Source organism: Struthio camelus, chromosome 9, assembly GCF_040807025.1.
Source record: "Struthio camelus isolate bStrCam1 chromosome 9, bStrCam1.hap1, whole genome shotgun sequence".
Lineage (NCBI taxonomy): Eukaryota > Metazoa > Chordata > Aves > Struthioniformes > Struthionidae > Struthio > Struthio camelus.
Genome location: NC_090950.1, coordinates 18,205,104 through 18,222,335, shown reverse-complemented (window position 1 = coordinate 18,222,335; position 17,232 = coordinate 18,205,104). Strand labels below are relative to the sequence as shown.

The 17,232-nt window shown below is 38.5% G+C and overlaps 1 protein-coding gene across 4 annotated transcripts in view; it reads right to left on the bottom strand.

The window, feature by feature from the left end:
* Positions 1-17,232, bottom strand: part of ACAP2 (ArfGAP with coiled-coil, ankyrin repeat and PH domains 2) — a 76,578-nt gene that overhangs the window by 53,453 nt on the left and 5,893 nt on the right. For all 4 annotated transcript variants that reach the window (XM_068955182.1, XM_068955184.1, XM_068955183.1 and 1 more), the window contains exon 2: positions 1,638-1,695. In XM_068955182.1, the coding sequence (XP_068811283.1) occupies positions 1,638-1,695 (58 nt within the window). The remainder of the gene's footprint in view (positions 1-1,637; positions 1,696-17,232) is intronic.

Genomic DNA, 17,232 nt, shown 5'->3' with positions numbered 1-17,232 from the left:
TTCGTGATCTTAACCATAGCGTCCCTTCTTGGGGAAGGGGAGGAAATCTATATAGTTTAGCCCAAAAATTACATACAATTTTGGGACAACTGAAAAAATAAATACATGAATTTTGTATGAATCATCTAGTAAAAAAACTGCCATTCAAGTTTAGACAAATTACTCTCTGGCCATAGTTACTTTTGCTCACACACAAGGAGCTTAGCTCTAGACCCCAGTGTTATACCACCACATCATTTATAGCTCGTATTTCAAATAAACTGTTTAAATTGGTATCTTGTATTCTTGCTCTCTTGTCAAGAGAGCAAAGGGGTTTGGCATCTTTTTGTTTTTAGAAGAGTGCTAGTACGTTGTCTCAGGAAAAAAAACACCAGTAGGACAATTGTAGATATTATATGGCTGTATTTGGCACTGGATTCTTGCAACAAGCTGGGGAGAAGAAGGGCAAGGCCCTGAATAATGCCCTTAAGTCTTTTCCCAAAAAAATGAATTTTAGATTGGCGGGAAAAACAAAGTTCAAGAATCTGCATATCTATCTTGGAAGTACTCACCACGGTTCACCTACCAAAGCAAACTCATCACATTGACAGTTAGGAGACACATTGTTACCGCAGGATTCACCAAAATTCACACTAAATTTCAAGATGAAATATCTTAAATATATTTTGACAAAGCAAACAGTTACAGTATTAACTAAAAAACGGGAACTACTGTTACAAGAAATAATGAAAAAAAATATATCAGACTTAAAACTATACTTTACGTTGACCTTTTTTACTTGTCTCAAGATCTTACTGCAGCCACCTCTCAGCTGCAGGAACAAAGGTTCAAATTCAAAATGCAGCTGAGGAGGTCAGCTGATGACACATGCTTATTACAGGCAAAAAAAAAAAATCTAACTTTAGAAACTTTACATAAAATGCAGTGATAGGAAAAGAGACTTTCTGCAGATGTTAAACAAAAACAAACCACACAGAAAACACACACACAAAAAAAGCGCCTCCAAATACTACTGGTTAGGAAATAAACAAGTAGATTGCAAGGAACCGAGAAGATGCTATATATAATCTATCTTTTATGTGTATGCACAAAGCATGGTAAAAAGCAGGATGAGTTTTACAGTAGAGTTAAATCTTCCATACTGAAGTAAAAGATATCTATCACGCTGGGATCGTGCCTGCAAACTACCAAACACGGAAAGCATGAACTTTAAGTCTCTAAATCAACGAATACCCAGATGTGCTCATGTAGAATGCATTTCTCATAAACCATAAGCTCTCAGGGAAGAAAAAGCCAGCCCCTAGCTTTTAACTCACATGCAAGCTTAATTAGTTCGCGCACAGCTCCCATTGCGGGACTGAGTCACATGGCTGCAAAGGGGCCGTGCTGGCAGGGGGGATTGCACAAGGCAAACCCTGAGCCAGGGGAGAAAACCAGTTCGTGTTGGCTGCCGCTGCTGTTACTCAAGCTTCAGTCTCCGGGGCCCAGCTGCATGCTCAGCCCAAATCCATCCCGTTTGCAACAGCAGAACACTTGGGCAGCCACTGCCATTTCCCATCTGTGAACTTTAATTAGACAAAGCTAAACAGTATCTTTTCCTATTTTCAGAACAGACATCACTGCGTTAAGAAGTTTACCTTGTCAAGTTTCAGTTCCAATTCCGTCACATCTCCTTCTACTTCTTCTAAAGCAGCCCTGTATTGTTAAAAAATAAAGTTTTCCTGTAAGTTTTCATACAAAATACTCCTGAACTTGGGGCTGAGAGGGAGAAGATATACATTTAATCCATTTATTGCCATCTCAGTTTCACTTTATTTCAACTATAAAACACCACAGATTTTAGAGAACCAGGAAGATTGTCTGCTAGACACCGGACTGTCAAAACAAACCGACCCCCACAAACTTGGTACGTTACACAGCTTAGTAATAAGGACTTCAGATGAAACTTTATTATACCTTAATGTGTGTCACATTAGCTCTAAGATAGAGGAAACATTTCAATAACCTATATGTTTGAAGATGTTAATATCAAAGGAAAGAGAAATTGTGTCCGAGTGAAATTTCACAAGTAACTCCTCCAGTGAAGCTCACAGTTGAGTCTTCTTCTCCCTCTCCGTGCAATTCTACAGTTACTAAATAACAAACTTGTAATAAGATTATGCAAAATATATCATTTACCATGAGTCAACTGAATTAGCAATGGAGCCAATGGGCAGAGGGAGGGAGAGATTGATTGATTGGACAGGGAACTCCAACTCGGGAATCTCTTAAGCCAGCTTTACACTGAGACGAGAGCGCACGGAACCACAGCCTTACTGTCTCTTGCTAATTCTCTTCTAGTTCACACGAGTTCAAGCCAAGAACAACAACAACGGCCCGGATCAGGCCCCAAACTCAAAAAAAGCAGTTTTTGAAGGATAGTTCTGCAACGTGCTGCCAACTGCCTGCAGTTCTCCAACATTCAGCATGAAAATCCCAGCTTTTTGCAGATTTGGCTAACACATGGTTACACTCTGGTTTATATATTTAAAGGCATTCCTGCACAGTTACAGTCTAGGCTTTATACCTCAACACATTCCCACACAGTTGCATTTTGACTTGCATGAGTTCTCCAGCATCGGACCATGAACAATTTCAGGCAAAGTTAACTCCCCCTTTCCATTTTGTCTGTAAGTGATTAATTTAAATCTCTCAAGTTAAAACTTGTTTCCAAAAGTATTATAGCAGAAGAAAAACAAACAAACAACCATACACAAAAGGGGGAAAGAATAAATATCTCAAACTAATAGAAAATAAGTCTAAATATTGTTTATAAACACAACACAAATAATTTTTATTTGTTCCTTTGGCATTAACATGAAAAGCGTGATTAAGTAGTTTGTTTAAAGAACTGCATCAATATCTGATTAATACATTAAAAAATAATTTTTGTTAACTAGCAAAGAGTTCTAGCTCCACAGGGCATTATGAGCTAAAAAAAAAAAAAACACTAAAACATGATACAAGATGGAGAAGAGAGATAAAGACAGTAAAGTAAGCAGACAGAGTGAAGACAATATACTTCCTCAATAATTAAAGTTGTATGGGGGCAGGGGGAAGAAGGTAGCAAAGAATACGCTAAAATGAAATAGAAGTGAGAACATGAGAAGACTGAAAAGAGGAGGGACGAGCCGAGAAAGAAGCACAGAGCAAAGCAGAGGACAACATCGTGGAAGAAAGGAAACTGGAATAAACACTTCCCCCCCCCAGCCTGTCTCAGAGCATAAGACTCAAGCGAGCAAGTCCCAGCTCCGGCTGGCTCCTCGGTGCAGCATCCACCACGACCATGACGGCCCTGACAGAGGAAAGGCACATCTGGGCCCTGCAGGGGCTATGGGCAAAGGGCTGCTAGGTTCCAACCAAACCTCATGTCAACTCCTTATTTTTTTTGCGTAGAACAGGTTGCTTTCACTATTCCCATCACCATGTTTTCCCAGTAACAGATCCACATTGGATTATTTGCATAAAAGCAATGGAGGGGATGCCCTGGCAGGACCAGAATACAGAGAAATCTAATGATGTAGTAACACAGAAGTATCCCTCTGCTCAGAAGAATTGTTTTCATACCATGCCAGGGAACACACTAAGAACAACTGATCTCAGCTGTGCTGTATTAATGCTATTCTTGTTTCTGCCTAATTTAGTAGCTTTCTGAAGCCATGAAACAAAGGTGCATTCTTCTCTAAAATATCTGTGTCGGGGATTACTTACAGTTCACAGAAAATTATCATGATTCCGAGTAAATCCCATGTCCTCAGCCATGACAAAAAACTGTAAACACAGGAAGTGGTCATAAATCACTGAGAACCAAGTGCCAGATCTGACACGTACCAAGAACGTTGCTCCTTAGTGAACTGCGAGCTGGGAATAAGCTTTGCGTCAGGGCAATCTTAGCCAAAGGGCTCTGACATCAGGAATAGGGATCAGCCCTTCAAATCTGTCTCAGTATGCGAATCAAAGTCAAACATCTGTGGCTTCCTGAGCTGTTCAAACCCTAGATGGCAAAGCATAAAACCAGAACAGCTGCTTAAGGGTGGAGGACAGCTTTTCTAAATGAGTGGTCTCCCATGTTCTTCATGCTCCGTAACAAGGACGGTCAAGAATGTGTTTCTCTCCTCTGCTGTTCCTCCTCTCCTGTGCTCTGCTCCTCCTAAAGCACAGTTCTGATTGCTAGAATACAGCTTCCTGTGCAGCCACAGCTACAGTGCAGGGAGATTATAGGAGAGGAAGGAAGAAAACTTGAGATCTGACTTAGCAGCCTTTTTTTTCCACCTTCCCCTCTTCTCTTTTCCACCTTTTTTTTTTTTCCCCTTTTTTTTTTTTTTTCCTCCTCCCCCCCCACCCCACAAAGAGAATGGGACCAGCTACCTAACCCACCATACAAGAAAGGAAAGCTGAACTCACTCTAGTGTGCCTCATGGCTCCTCTCCCTAAGCGACCAGTGAAAGACCTGCTTCTAAGTTAAGGTATTAGGGGACTCTGTGAATCCTCAAGCCAAAGACCACAATTAAACTCTGTTCTAAGAGGAGAGGTTTACAAGCAAACGCTAGGGAAATAACTTCATCTGGACTAGACCATTATACAGACCTGACCATGACTCCAAACACACCCTGGCCGTAGGCAAGGGTCTGTTTGGCCTTTATCACTCCTGTTTACTCTTACAAAAAGCAAGAGTCAGTCACTGCTTTTAAAGACAACTATACTTAAAGTGATAGCTAACTGACCACTGAATCCACATCCTGCCTATAGTTTTTCACTCATTCATCTTATCCATTTGTTCCACCTTGCATTTTTAATCTGCATTCCTAACAGTAAGGAGGCTGGAATCATCAGTCACTATGAATGACATGCTGAACAAACCCAATGAGTTGGAGAAATCAAAAGTTTGATGGATAATTAATGCTTAATTACCATTAATTCTAGAATGAATATATTACAATATTAAATATACATGTGTATATCTCAGAAAGAGGAAATATAGGTGGGTTTTAAAAAAGCAATGGGAAATACTTTAATTAAGAAAAGTTTAAAACCTAAATCTCAAGATTCACCTCCTGAATATACTTTCAGAAGAGTACAAATAAGTATATAAAAATCAAACGCTATTCAATTTGTTATTTCTGAATACCTCCATATATTTGAGTTTGTAAAATGGAATTAACTGATTCTCATCATCACAATTCCAATACACTACAGTTCAACAGCACAAAATTGACATCTAAGACCAGCCACAAATTCTCAATAGCTAATTCAAAGTATTTTTGAGTATACATAATCAAGCATCACTATATTCGCATTTTCTTTTGTGAACTGCAGTAAAATTGCATGAGACTGGCTGTGTATCAGAGGAGTCAATAAAGAAGCATTATCATGCCCCACTGCCAAGAACAAACAATTCAGCTTTGGAGAGAGAGAACGCTTAACAAGAATTAACAAGTGAACTGTATTGAGATTAACTCCCTTTTGTCCTCTTCATCTGTATTTCATTGTAATCTAGAAAGACCTTAGGAAAATTGAAAGGCACAGAAACAGATGTATACAGCTCACTCACTACAAAGGCTAAAACAGGAGCAAGCTGGTTCATAACTGGCTACAGTAAAAGCAATTGATTAGCTTAACTTTCATTTTAAATCCAAACTAAATACAGACACTGCTAGGAATCAGCAGCAAGCAATTTGCAGATCCCACAACAGTATTATAATTTGAGATATATGTAAAAGTCAAGCTATACCAAAATTATTGAGCATTACCAAATTACCATGTTATAGCTTTATATGATACCAGATTATGTTTCAACCCTTGCCACCCAGATCTTCAATGCCCTGGGAGGTTCCGATGAAAATACCAAAAAGATATTATGATCCTTATTCTTTCCCATCCTGATTTTCAGACTAGAACTGAAAACTGCAGTAGAGTTACTTACGGACCATTCCTCCCAGTGATCACATCCAGCATTCCCAATGGCAGAGGAAAACAGGAGTAAACAAATCAGTGTTTCGTTATTATAAGAGACTCTTCAAGCCAAAAAAAAAAATCGTAACACCTTATAGAAGATCTAGAAGAAAATCATATTCCTGGATGTGAAAACCTAGAACTAGAATGAGATACAGAGGGCAAGACAAGGCTATGCCCTTAACAATTTACAGGAGCGCTGCCTCCTCTATGGCTGATGCCACCAGGTGACAGGCAGCAGAAAGAGCAGTCATAGCATCCAGAGGATGGACTACAAACTGCAAGCGTGTTGCAAAGGCTAACTCAATCCCAGATATATCAGGCAAGATATTATACTTGCTCACATAACCTGCCTGATGTACAGCAGTTGCACATTGGAATCATACCCGACATAGCAAGCAGTTGCTTACGAATTGTTTTAGAAATAGCCGCTCAGTTGCTACACGCCAATTGCTGAGGGTAAAAAATGAGGATAAGAAGGGGGAGGGAGGCAGAAAACCACTATCAAGGCCTTTGCACAGAGAAATCCAGTGTTGACAGCAAAGACCTCTAAAGACAAATCTATTGTGAAGGTCACAGAAAAAGATAACATAGCTATACTGTACCAAGCAAATAAACAATTAATTCAACAGGAGGCATGTTTCAAACCCCAAAACACCCCAAGAAGCAGTGTATATTCCACCTATGAGAAGTCATAGCATAACACAGCTCAGGCAAACACATTAGAAAGGGAATCATTTAATGATATTGTTCCATCCAAAACAGGTCATAACTGCTCCTTAAGCAATACCGCTGCTCCTCCCCACGGCGCAGGAGAAGGTTTGGAGCATTTCTAGAACAAAGCGTCTCACTGTCTGTTCCCTAGCCAGCATTCCAGGTATGAAACGTAAGGTTTTTTTCATTTATATAAGAATTTAGGTCCAGAGTAAGAAATACATTTTTGATCATTGCACTTGTAATGATCCTGATTACCTCTTCAAATTGCAAAAGCCCCTTTTCACAATTCTCTCAAAGTCTTTTATATAAGAAGAATAAACTAGATTTTACATCTGCTTCTGGCCTCACCCTGTTCTGGAACAAAACTTGTCTTATCATTGTCATCATGCTTGTCATCTATCCTTACGTGAAAGATCTCTTGCTTCAGATGCGAAGTAGGAACGTTACACATGCTTGACTCATGTATCACAGCCCCCACACATGATGCCAGCCTACTATATTGCCTAGCAGCACTGCAGGCATACAGCATACTACCTGGATCTTTGTCAATATAAATAAAAATATCATAGCACACATTAGAATAGAAGGAACCTTTGGAGATCTCTAACAACTCCCTACTCAAAGAAGGGCTTAGCTCAGGTTGCTCAGAGCTTTGTCGAGTCAAGCTCTGAAACGGCCAAGGATGTAGGTAACCTTTCTGGACAACCCATTCCACTGCTTAACCCTCGATACTCGCAATCTCCCTTGCTGCAGCTTTCAACACCTCCTCTCTCCTTTTACTATGCACAAAAAGTTTGGCTCTCTCTTCTCTGCAACTTCCAGCGAGGTAGCTGAGGACAGCAATTAGATTCTCCATTAGCCTTCTCCAACTGAATCCACAGCCCTCATCCTCTCCTCGAGCACCATGTAACTCAATCCCCGGCCACTTCAGCTGCCTTCCACTGCACATGCTTCATCTTGGCAATGTCCTTCCTGTATCGGCAAGGCCCAAGTCAAAGTATTCCAGACTTAGCCCCATGAGTATTAAGTAGAGGGGAAGAATCTTTGCCAGCTGTGCTCTCGCCAACACAGCCCGATACACATTGCCACGCGGGCACTCTGCTGACTCACGGTCCATTTGTTGCTCACCAGGACCAAGGCTCTTCTCACCTGCCACCCTGCTCCCCAGGCAGCCCCTCCTCAGCCCGTGCAGCTGCAGGGGCTGTTCCATCCTAGATGCAAGTCTTCACATTTGTCTTGGGTGAACCTCATGAGATTCCAGTCAGTCTATTCCTGTATCTATTCCTGTATCCTCCAGCCTGTTGCGGTCCCCCCGAATGGCAGTCCTATCCTCCAGCATATGAGCTGCTCCCTCCAGTTGCTGCTTACTTCATTTGATTTCTTCCATCTGTTAATTACAGTTAGATATAGAACGCTATCTAGAGGAATCTTAACAAGGGATACATTTGGGATACGTGTAACAGTACTGAATGACCACAAATAAAAAAAAGCACGACATATTGTGCAATAAAAGTTGCGGGCTGGGCAATGCGACCTAATAACCCCAGATAACAGCAAGGATGCATATAAGAAGAGCTTTATAACTTATCTGAGATGAGCCACAACCACTAATCTGGTCTGAAGAAAGAACGCTGTTGCAGTCTGTCACAGAGCCCATTGAAGTCCTCTGGTTTGGCGCTGCAGAGATTTTTCCACGTTGGCCCTGATCCCCTCCATGCTGAGGAAAAGATGATGAATGCTCCCTGACACGCAGAGATGAAATTCCTCAGACATGCTAGTACTCCTTACATTCTTAATTCTCTGTTCTTTACCACAAAAGATTTTGGGAAGCTTTTTCAAGCTATTGATAAGCTAAACAGTAGGACTTTGTATTAGAAGTGTGAGACTCCCTTCAACACTCCCTCCCCCTGACGTCCTAGGAATTTTCTGCAGGCTGGACTGAAATACAGAAACGCGCTTCTTACCACTTCTCTGGATGCAAGGCAAAGACTACTGAAGATTATCATTTTGGAGTAGCCAAATGAATAAGCCAAGTTTTCCCAGGTCCATAACAAGCTATATCAATATTTTAAATTTCCCCAGAGAAAAGCAACAAGAAAAAAGTCCTCAACATTAAAAGAACCATGGTTCTATTCTTCCCAAGTCAGACTTCTCCTCCTATAAAAGAGGGATGAAATAGGAAAAGGGTACTTATCCTTGGAATTCATTGAGTCATTAAACCAAAAGTTTGCTTGTAAGTACCGGTCTTCAAGGCCTTCATCTACAAAATGCCATACATCCTCAGTAATTCATACAGTCTTTGATAAAACAAGCAAACAGGGCAATTTCCTTAGACATGTTTGATTCGCTTGATTTGCTCTTAACTGCAGAACTAAGCATAGCTCAAAAGATAATGCATATGATAAATCACAGTCTTCAAAAATGAAGAAACTCTTGCACCAAAGAGAAATGGCTGAAAGTCAGCCTGGTTGCCACAGAACTTGCTGCAGCTTATAAGGACATCTGTGCTACTAGGTGTCTCTAAATTCTCAAGCAGCTTTATTTCTCACTATATTTTTGCAGTAACTTACCAGAAATGCCCAGTAGTTCTTTTTCCAGTAGTTTTGCCTAATATTTTTCCTCACGCTTTTTCACCTCAGAAGGAGAACTTGACAGTCAATAATTGTAAACAGGAAATGAGCAACCCCCTCCTTCCAGAGAGATCCTAACACTTGGGATTTTCTTTACCTTCTACCTTAAATGCTTTATTTCATTCCCAATCATCTCTTGTTAATCAATGTAATTGACTTGTCAAAATAAAAAACGCAACACAGCACAATACTCGTCCAGCACAACTTTGACTGCTAATTCCAACCACTCTACCACAAGTCAAAAGCTTCTTAGGAGGCTTTAAATTAGAGGATAAAGAAGCAGGACTATAACATCAGGATACTGCAGCAGAAAAGGGCAGCAGAAACAACCTTAAGAAACTGATGGGGCTGTGCATCAGAAACTTGTCATTGCTGACAATAAGCAAACACTACAGGGCTGCTCTTGCCTTTTAAATCTCAGCAGCTATCCAGGAATTTTAACACAGAAAAGGCAGAGGGATGAAAGATTCCAACATGTGAAAACTCAAATATGCAGCATGACCAGGAAGCAGAACAATAAATACAACCATCAAGTACACAACAGTAAAGGATATAAGATAGGATGTTCCTCGCTCTAAACACTATGCCTAACTACTAGCCTTAAGATCTGGAATTCCTAGTTAGATACTAAAAAGAGTCACAACAGCTTCTCTTTTAGAAGTCAAATGCAATAACAACCTAGCGGAAGAACAAAGGAATTTTAATCCTGGATTTGGAAAGATACCCCTATGTACCTCAAACACAACCAATATAAAAGAAAGGGCAGCAGCATCTCAAAAAACAGAAAAAGTAATTATCAGGAGATCCCCTCAGAATAGGGGGCCCAGTATCAACATGTTTAGAACTGACAGAGCTAGACTCTGCCCTTTGTACAGAAAACGTCATATAAGGTAACGTAGAGGTAATTAGAGATCGGAGAGTAGTTGTTATACTCTGTAATTAATCAAATTCTTTACAGACATCAGATAATCTTAATATGGGTCTTGTGTTATCTTTGAAGTCTTATTTGAAAGAATAAGACTTTCCCCCCCTTTCTTTTCATTATCTCCTTAGTTGCTAGCTTACGCTTACTACAATTAGAAAAGTAGTGTTCTGTCCAAATGACCATAAAATACCAACACCTTTATAACAAGAGGTCACAATGTTTCAGAAGAGCTGAGGCCCATTAGCTTCCCAGAGAATTCTAGTTAGAACTTCTTTACTGAAAGCAGAGAAAGCTTCAAATTTCTGCTGAAGACAAAGTCTTCAGCAAATATTTACTTTTTCTGTCTATTTCTAAAACTGAATATTTTCGCAATATATTTTCACAAAGTCAGAATGCCCTATTTGACAGTTAGAGGGGAGGCTGCAGCTATACTGCAAGAGGAAAGTTCTGAAATTGAAACTTCTGTTTATCTATTTGGTGCAGCTGTATATATACACACACATGCTTATGAACGTATTTATATATACCCAGACATACATGCATACACACACCCACAAAGTGTATTTTACATACTCATGAGTAGTTTTACTGCATTGTTCTCTTGCTACATGGTAAGTCATTCCTGGTTTGCCCTTTATGCCTCTGCATTTGCACTGCGGACAACAGTCAAAAGAATCCAAATGCAAGAAAACAAAGAGTGCACAAACATAAGAGTAGGAGAATACAGAAATACGGCATACTGGTCTCGTCTCAGATTGGCTTTTCCAAATGTGAAAACAGTAAGCCTTCTTTCCTCTCACAAGTAATAATTGGTGATCTATTCAAAAAATAAGCAGTCGGAATATAATAAAATAAAACCCGCAACATGCATATGGCACACCCACAGCCCTGGAAAAGGTTTAAATATTCTTTGGGTACATTTAGTATCTTTTCTCCCACTCCTTTTCGTCATTGGGAGATGTTAAAGACCCTGGGCATTCATTTGTGCAATGTTAATTACAGGCAAGCTATTTCTCAACCAAACAAATTTACATTTTCTTTATTAATTATGTATTAAAATCCAGGTTTTGCATCTCAAACAAACTGCAAATATTTTCAAGAAAAATCAAGTGAGATCGATACTTATAATACAGAGGTTATCTTGCAACAGAAGATACTTTTAATGCTTCACCTTCTCATTTTTCTTCATTCATTTTGGATAAATTGAGTAGGAGAAGACTAACAGCCACACTTATTTACAAAAATAACTCCTTCAAAGTCTGACACTTGAAAACAAAAGCACCTCAGGAATTTAATTCATTTTTAAATCATTCTGCTCACGTATAGAGATTCATCTGGTAGAGTCCTGTAGAAATGGGGTGCGCGAGAGAACTTTTTAATGGACCCCTATTACCAACATAAAAATTCAGCCAGAAATTGTAATGTCAATGAAACAGATCCCTCAGTCATCATCCTGAACAATCTGGCTGACAATCTCAACAAAAGCCAGTACTTTTGTCCTACTTCTGTGATGTGGTTTATCTGATCGAATATCAAAATCTACATATATATACTTGAGCTGTCACCTAAATCACCTTTGGATTCACTAGAGTAAAACAGACCCTTTCCAGGGTGCAATTCACCTTATCCTGGCACACCCGGCTAAAAACAAATCACAGGCCTTTGGGATATAATTCCCATTTCTCTTAATCAGTAGCAAAGGAGCCAAGGCCTGAAATCTGCCTTAGAAGACAGACAGCTACACAGTACATGAGACTAATTCCACCCATCCTGTTTAAGGAAGTTAAGAATGAAGGCACCTATTTCATTAATTACCAAATTCTTTATAAAGACAGGAACTCCAACAAACTTACAATTCAAGGAAAGAAAGATATTACCTATAGAGGAGCGCGGTGACAAGATATTACCTACAAAGAGGAGCGCAGTGGGTCTTTTCAGTGCCCTTTGCTAGTTCCAGTTAAGATCACAAGGCCCAACACATTGCTCCACCTACAATTTGCTATTTTACTACTTCCCACACTCAGCTCTTACTTAGCTCTTGTCTTAAATCTAAAGTATACTAGCAACGATACATTGCATAAAACCAATGATATTGTAATACTTAAACAAGACGTTCCTTACGTTAAAGTTTTCCAGAAGAACCTTGCCAAAGGCAGAATCTGACTGTGTTCACAAAGTACTCCAAACAAAACAAACCCACCCACCCCAGCACCACACACACACCCCTCCATCTTCGTAAAAGTGATATTCACTCCTCCCCATTACTGCTTACTGGAGAAGAGTACCACTGGAGAGGTGAAGTCTGGCAAGGCCTCACAAAGAAAGCACCAACTCACACTAGTCACCACCGCTGTGCGAAGCCCTCAAGGGAGCCCCGACCCCAGTCCCGATCGCTGCTGCAGTGAGGAAGACTACATCCATTACCTGATATACAGCATTATACAGACTTGACATATTTTTAAAAATAGGTATCACTGAAGACTAGGATATTTCAAATGGCACAGAAACGTTCACTGTATTTGATATCCATGTGTTTCTACTTAAGTTAACATCTGGCACAAAGATGGAAATCTGGAATTCTCTTGTTTTTTTAAATTTGGACAGATGGAATACATTTCACTGCATATGACTTCTCAAATTTCTCTTTGTATTATATCCAGCTTAAAATACAAAAGTACATTTTGGAGGTTCAGAAACTTCAGAATTACACCATGAAAACTAATCACTGCTCTGCTTATGTTTACTCATACAAAATTAAATCTCAGTAGAGGTTTTCTTTTAATGATTGTTGCTAAAGGCATATTATAAATTCATGAAAAACAAAGCAGTATAACAGTATCTAGGGCACACACACAAATTATATATATGTAAAATCACCCAAAAACCACAGAAGACCAATTTAAATTCCATTACTGTTGACACAGGGACTCTAAAAAATATTCAAGAGTTCCAAGTCTGCGAGTTGTAGAGGCCAATCATTAGAATTTCAAACAAAAAGCCTGATCCACAGAAAGATTCATGCCACATAAGCAAGTTACCCAATTACCTATTTGGCAGTCACTTTTTCTGCTCAGAAACTCCTCATTATTAAAACACTTAAAGAGACTATTTTGCATTATTATTTTTTGTTAAGTTTATCCTTGCATCTTGTCAATTTGAATACCTGGAAAACGTGTACATGACATACCCCCACAGATGAGATTACTCCTCTATACAGGAATAACAATTGCAGTGTACCATAGCAAGCCAACCGATTTATCCTTGGTGTGAGGTCTGGCTACTTTTAATACTTGCAAACAGAGTAAGCATTAACTGTAAAATAGTTATTTTGCTGAATATGCAAGGACTCCTCTTAAAGAAATCATCAGGAAGGCAAGGCAACATTCTAGTTTAAACAGTTTTCAATAGTCCAATACAGTAATTTGAGCAGAATGACACTATCTACTCTTTATGATGCTCTTGACCAAATATTCTAGCTACATGAAAGAGTGGCAGCAGAAATAGGATTTGTACAGCCACACAGAGAGGGGTAACACTCCTTCAGATAATTAAAATAAGCGTTACATTCCACATGTCATTTTTTATTTCCTCATAATCATCTTCCCTGTGGACAGCTAGATTTGCTGTTATTTGTTACACAATATGCCGCTATCCAAAAAACCCACTAAGGTATTACCTAAACTCATAAGGATCTCTACCTGTCCAACAAACAGCATACTATTTGCTCAGAAAGGTCATATGTGCATTTACATAATTTATATTTCTATAAATGCTTTTAAACCCGATTCTGCATGTATGAGTGAGAGTAAAGAACATAAAAGTTGTAAGTACATTAGAGTTCACTCTTCTGCTTCCTGCCCATGTAAGTGTAAGGTGCCGTAAGAAATTATATTAAGTAGTCACATGCTTTTTGCACTCCCACATGACACTTCTGCATTTGCACCCTGTTGAGACGCTAAGCTAATGGATTTAACCAAAAAGGCCTGCATCAAGAACCAAAGCAAAGGGTTCTTACCTCTGTAAACAGTAACTTCATTAGGATTTTTTTTTTTCCTTTACCCAATGAAAATTAGATATTTTGCTTTGCTGGCTGCTATTGAAAAGCCAGTATGATGCTACTTTTCTCACAAAACAGGTTAGCAGGATGGAATTTGCTTGGGGACTTTAAGAATGATTCACTATAGCAAAATTCACCAATAACAGCCCCCCCACAGAAAAAGAAAGAGAGAGAGAGAGAGAGAGAGAGAGAGAGAGAGAATGTGGAGTCTCAATTTCATAATAGACTTTGGAGTGTGAATATTGTTAAGAAGCTAAGCCTACAGGACACTGCTAACACAGCTAAATTGGCAAGTTTGCTATTCAGCGGCCAAGGATCAACAGCTACATTTAGGAAAGACTAGAGTTATCCAAAGCTCATCCAGCTCCAGGCAGATAGGATTTCTCTTTTCTAGCTGTCGCCTTCCTGATGAACTTTCCACTCACTAACCCTGTTTCACAAAGATTTTGGCATCAATAGCTTCCCCCACACCCAATATCAAAAAAATTTATCCTCTCTACAACTTTCTCTCTTCAATTAATGACATAAAATGTGCACAGCCAACATAAATGAGACCCTCTAGGCCAAAGAATCAAGCTTCTGTGTCTTCTATATTTAAAACTCAAATGACTAACTGAAGTAAGAGTTTGTGTGTATGTGTAACAACTGTAATTAAACAAATAAGCCTTCCTCCTAATTCTGCAAGTTCTCATTAACTGACCAGTTACACAAGTTTAATATCAGTTCTCAACAATTGCTCCTGCTGCTAAGCTACTGTAACGTTATGACATCTAGCAGATTTTGTTACTACTTCCACTGTAAACTCACTTCTGAATGCTTTTAATAATACTCCCAAATAAAAATTCTAAGTGTAATTTTTTTAAAGTTCCTATCAGCAATTTGAGATGATAGCGAAGATGTTTCAGTTAGTTTTTAGTTAATATAAATTATATCGGAATCAAACAACCAAGAATATATATAATAAAATTATAATATTTATATTTATATTGATATTTACTATATTAATTTAATTTTAATGTGTTAATTTAATTAATATTTAATATAGCAATATAATTAACATGTTAATATTTCTATTATTATAACTTATATTATATACAAGTTATAAGAAAAAATCTTACACAGTTGCAGTACATAATTATGTGAGCCAACTTAAAAAAAAAAACAATTTAGGTGCACTAACTTGATCAGGGTAAACTGATTTCAAGATATTTCTCTTCTCTTCTCTGTTCTCAATGAAGAGGGATCTCAACAGGTTGCTATTAAATTTGAAAAAGTTTTACAAGACTTCAGTGCAATAAATCTTAATGAATTTTACTTGAAAGGAAAGTTTTAATCAAGCTTCAATACTCTATTATGACTATCCTAGAAGAAAGTGCTCTAACACCAGGTCTTATCTTCCAATTAAATAATAAAAATCTCTCTTTTTACTTCAACTACTTCTAATATGTTTGAAAGACAGTCACAGGCTTTAAAAAAACAACAACAACAACAACAACAACACTGACTAAAGGCTAAATAGAATGACTGTCCTCTCCATAAAACTGAAGAGTTAGAAATCCAGAACCACTCTGTTTCATTTCAATAGACTACAAGCAGTACGAAAAGAGATTTTCTAAAAGCGTACCTTAATAGCGTTCTACTAAAATTTTCCTACATGTCACTACATTTCAGCTACGAAACATGCTGTTCTACAGTCATACTGGAAATTCTGACTATAAAACAACCGCCTTAGTATGAAAAAAGGTAAAGGCAAACTTGCAACAAATGTTTGGCAGATTTCTTTCGAGTTACTCTATCTTCTTTATTCTGTTCTTCTGTGATATTTTCCAGGCAGCCTTGCCAGATAAATTACAAGCTTGCTTCTCAGTCCCAGAAACCGGAGGCCAGAAGCCCCAGTCCAAAGATTTTTTTTTGAGAATTCCTCCTAGAACAGCTAGGTAAATCTGAACAACAACACACAGATTCCGCATGCAGCCATACAGTTCCTACTCACATTCCTCTCAGCGCGCTACTGTGACCGAAATTACCACATGAACAGCCTCATTGACCCCAACAGTACTATAAATACACATAAATTACCCACACTATAAACATATGCAGAATAAGATTAATTTACTGTTTACAGTATTACAATATATGTTAACAGGGACACCGCACTGCAGCAACACACTGACTAGACGTTAAGCAAAGAAGGTAAATTTTTTACTGATATTTTGATTTCCATCTCCTCCCTCCCAAAAAATAATAAGCAGATGAAAAATATATAGGTTCGGCATATATGCTCTAATGTTTCTGAAGACTGAACAGTCTGAACATAATTTAGTAAATTAAAAAAGCCACAAGAAGTTTTACTAAGGTAAGCTGAACAGACAGTAAGCATTTCCAAACATAAGATAACTGAAAAACAGAAATACGGTTTCATTCTGTGTACTTATTTGTTTGCATTAATGAAAGACTGAGAACAATATTTACACACTCTTTACATACACAGGCCAGTTACTTAAATAGAGCAGAGAAGGTTAAATGCATCAGTTTCCTCTTTTAACACAACTGTGATCCATCTCCAAACATCTGTTTTAAATACAACCAGTACAAAACATATTGGGTTCCCCCCGCACACACTTAGCCACAATGAACAGCTTACGTTCCCATCTCTGTTCTGCATATCTAAGAAAGTTCCCTCTAGAACGAGGCACGCAAGATGTATACCACACTCTGTTCTGCTCTAATACTCCCAGTTCCACCTCAATAAACTCATGCCTTTTTAAGAGAATCCAACATAACATTTTCTGCATATGTAACATTTCAAAAAAAAAAAAAACTTAATCAAACTCATTTTAGGGCACCTATGCCATGATAACTGAACTGAACAAATTCCAGTCAGGTCTCTCTAGGAAAAACACGACTTTAGG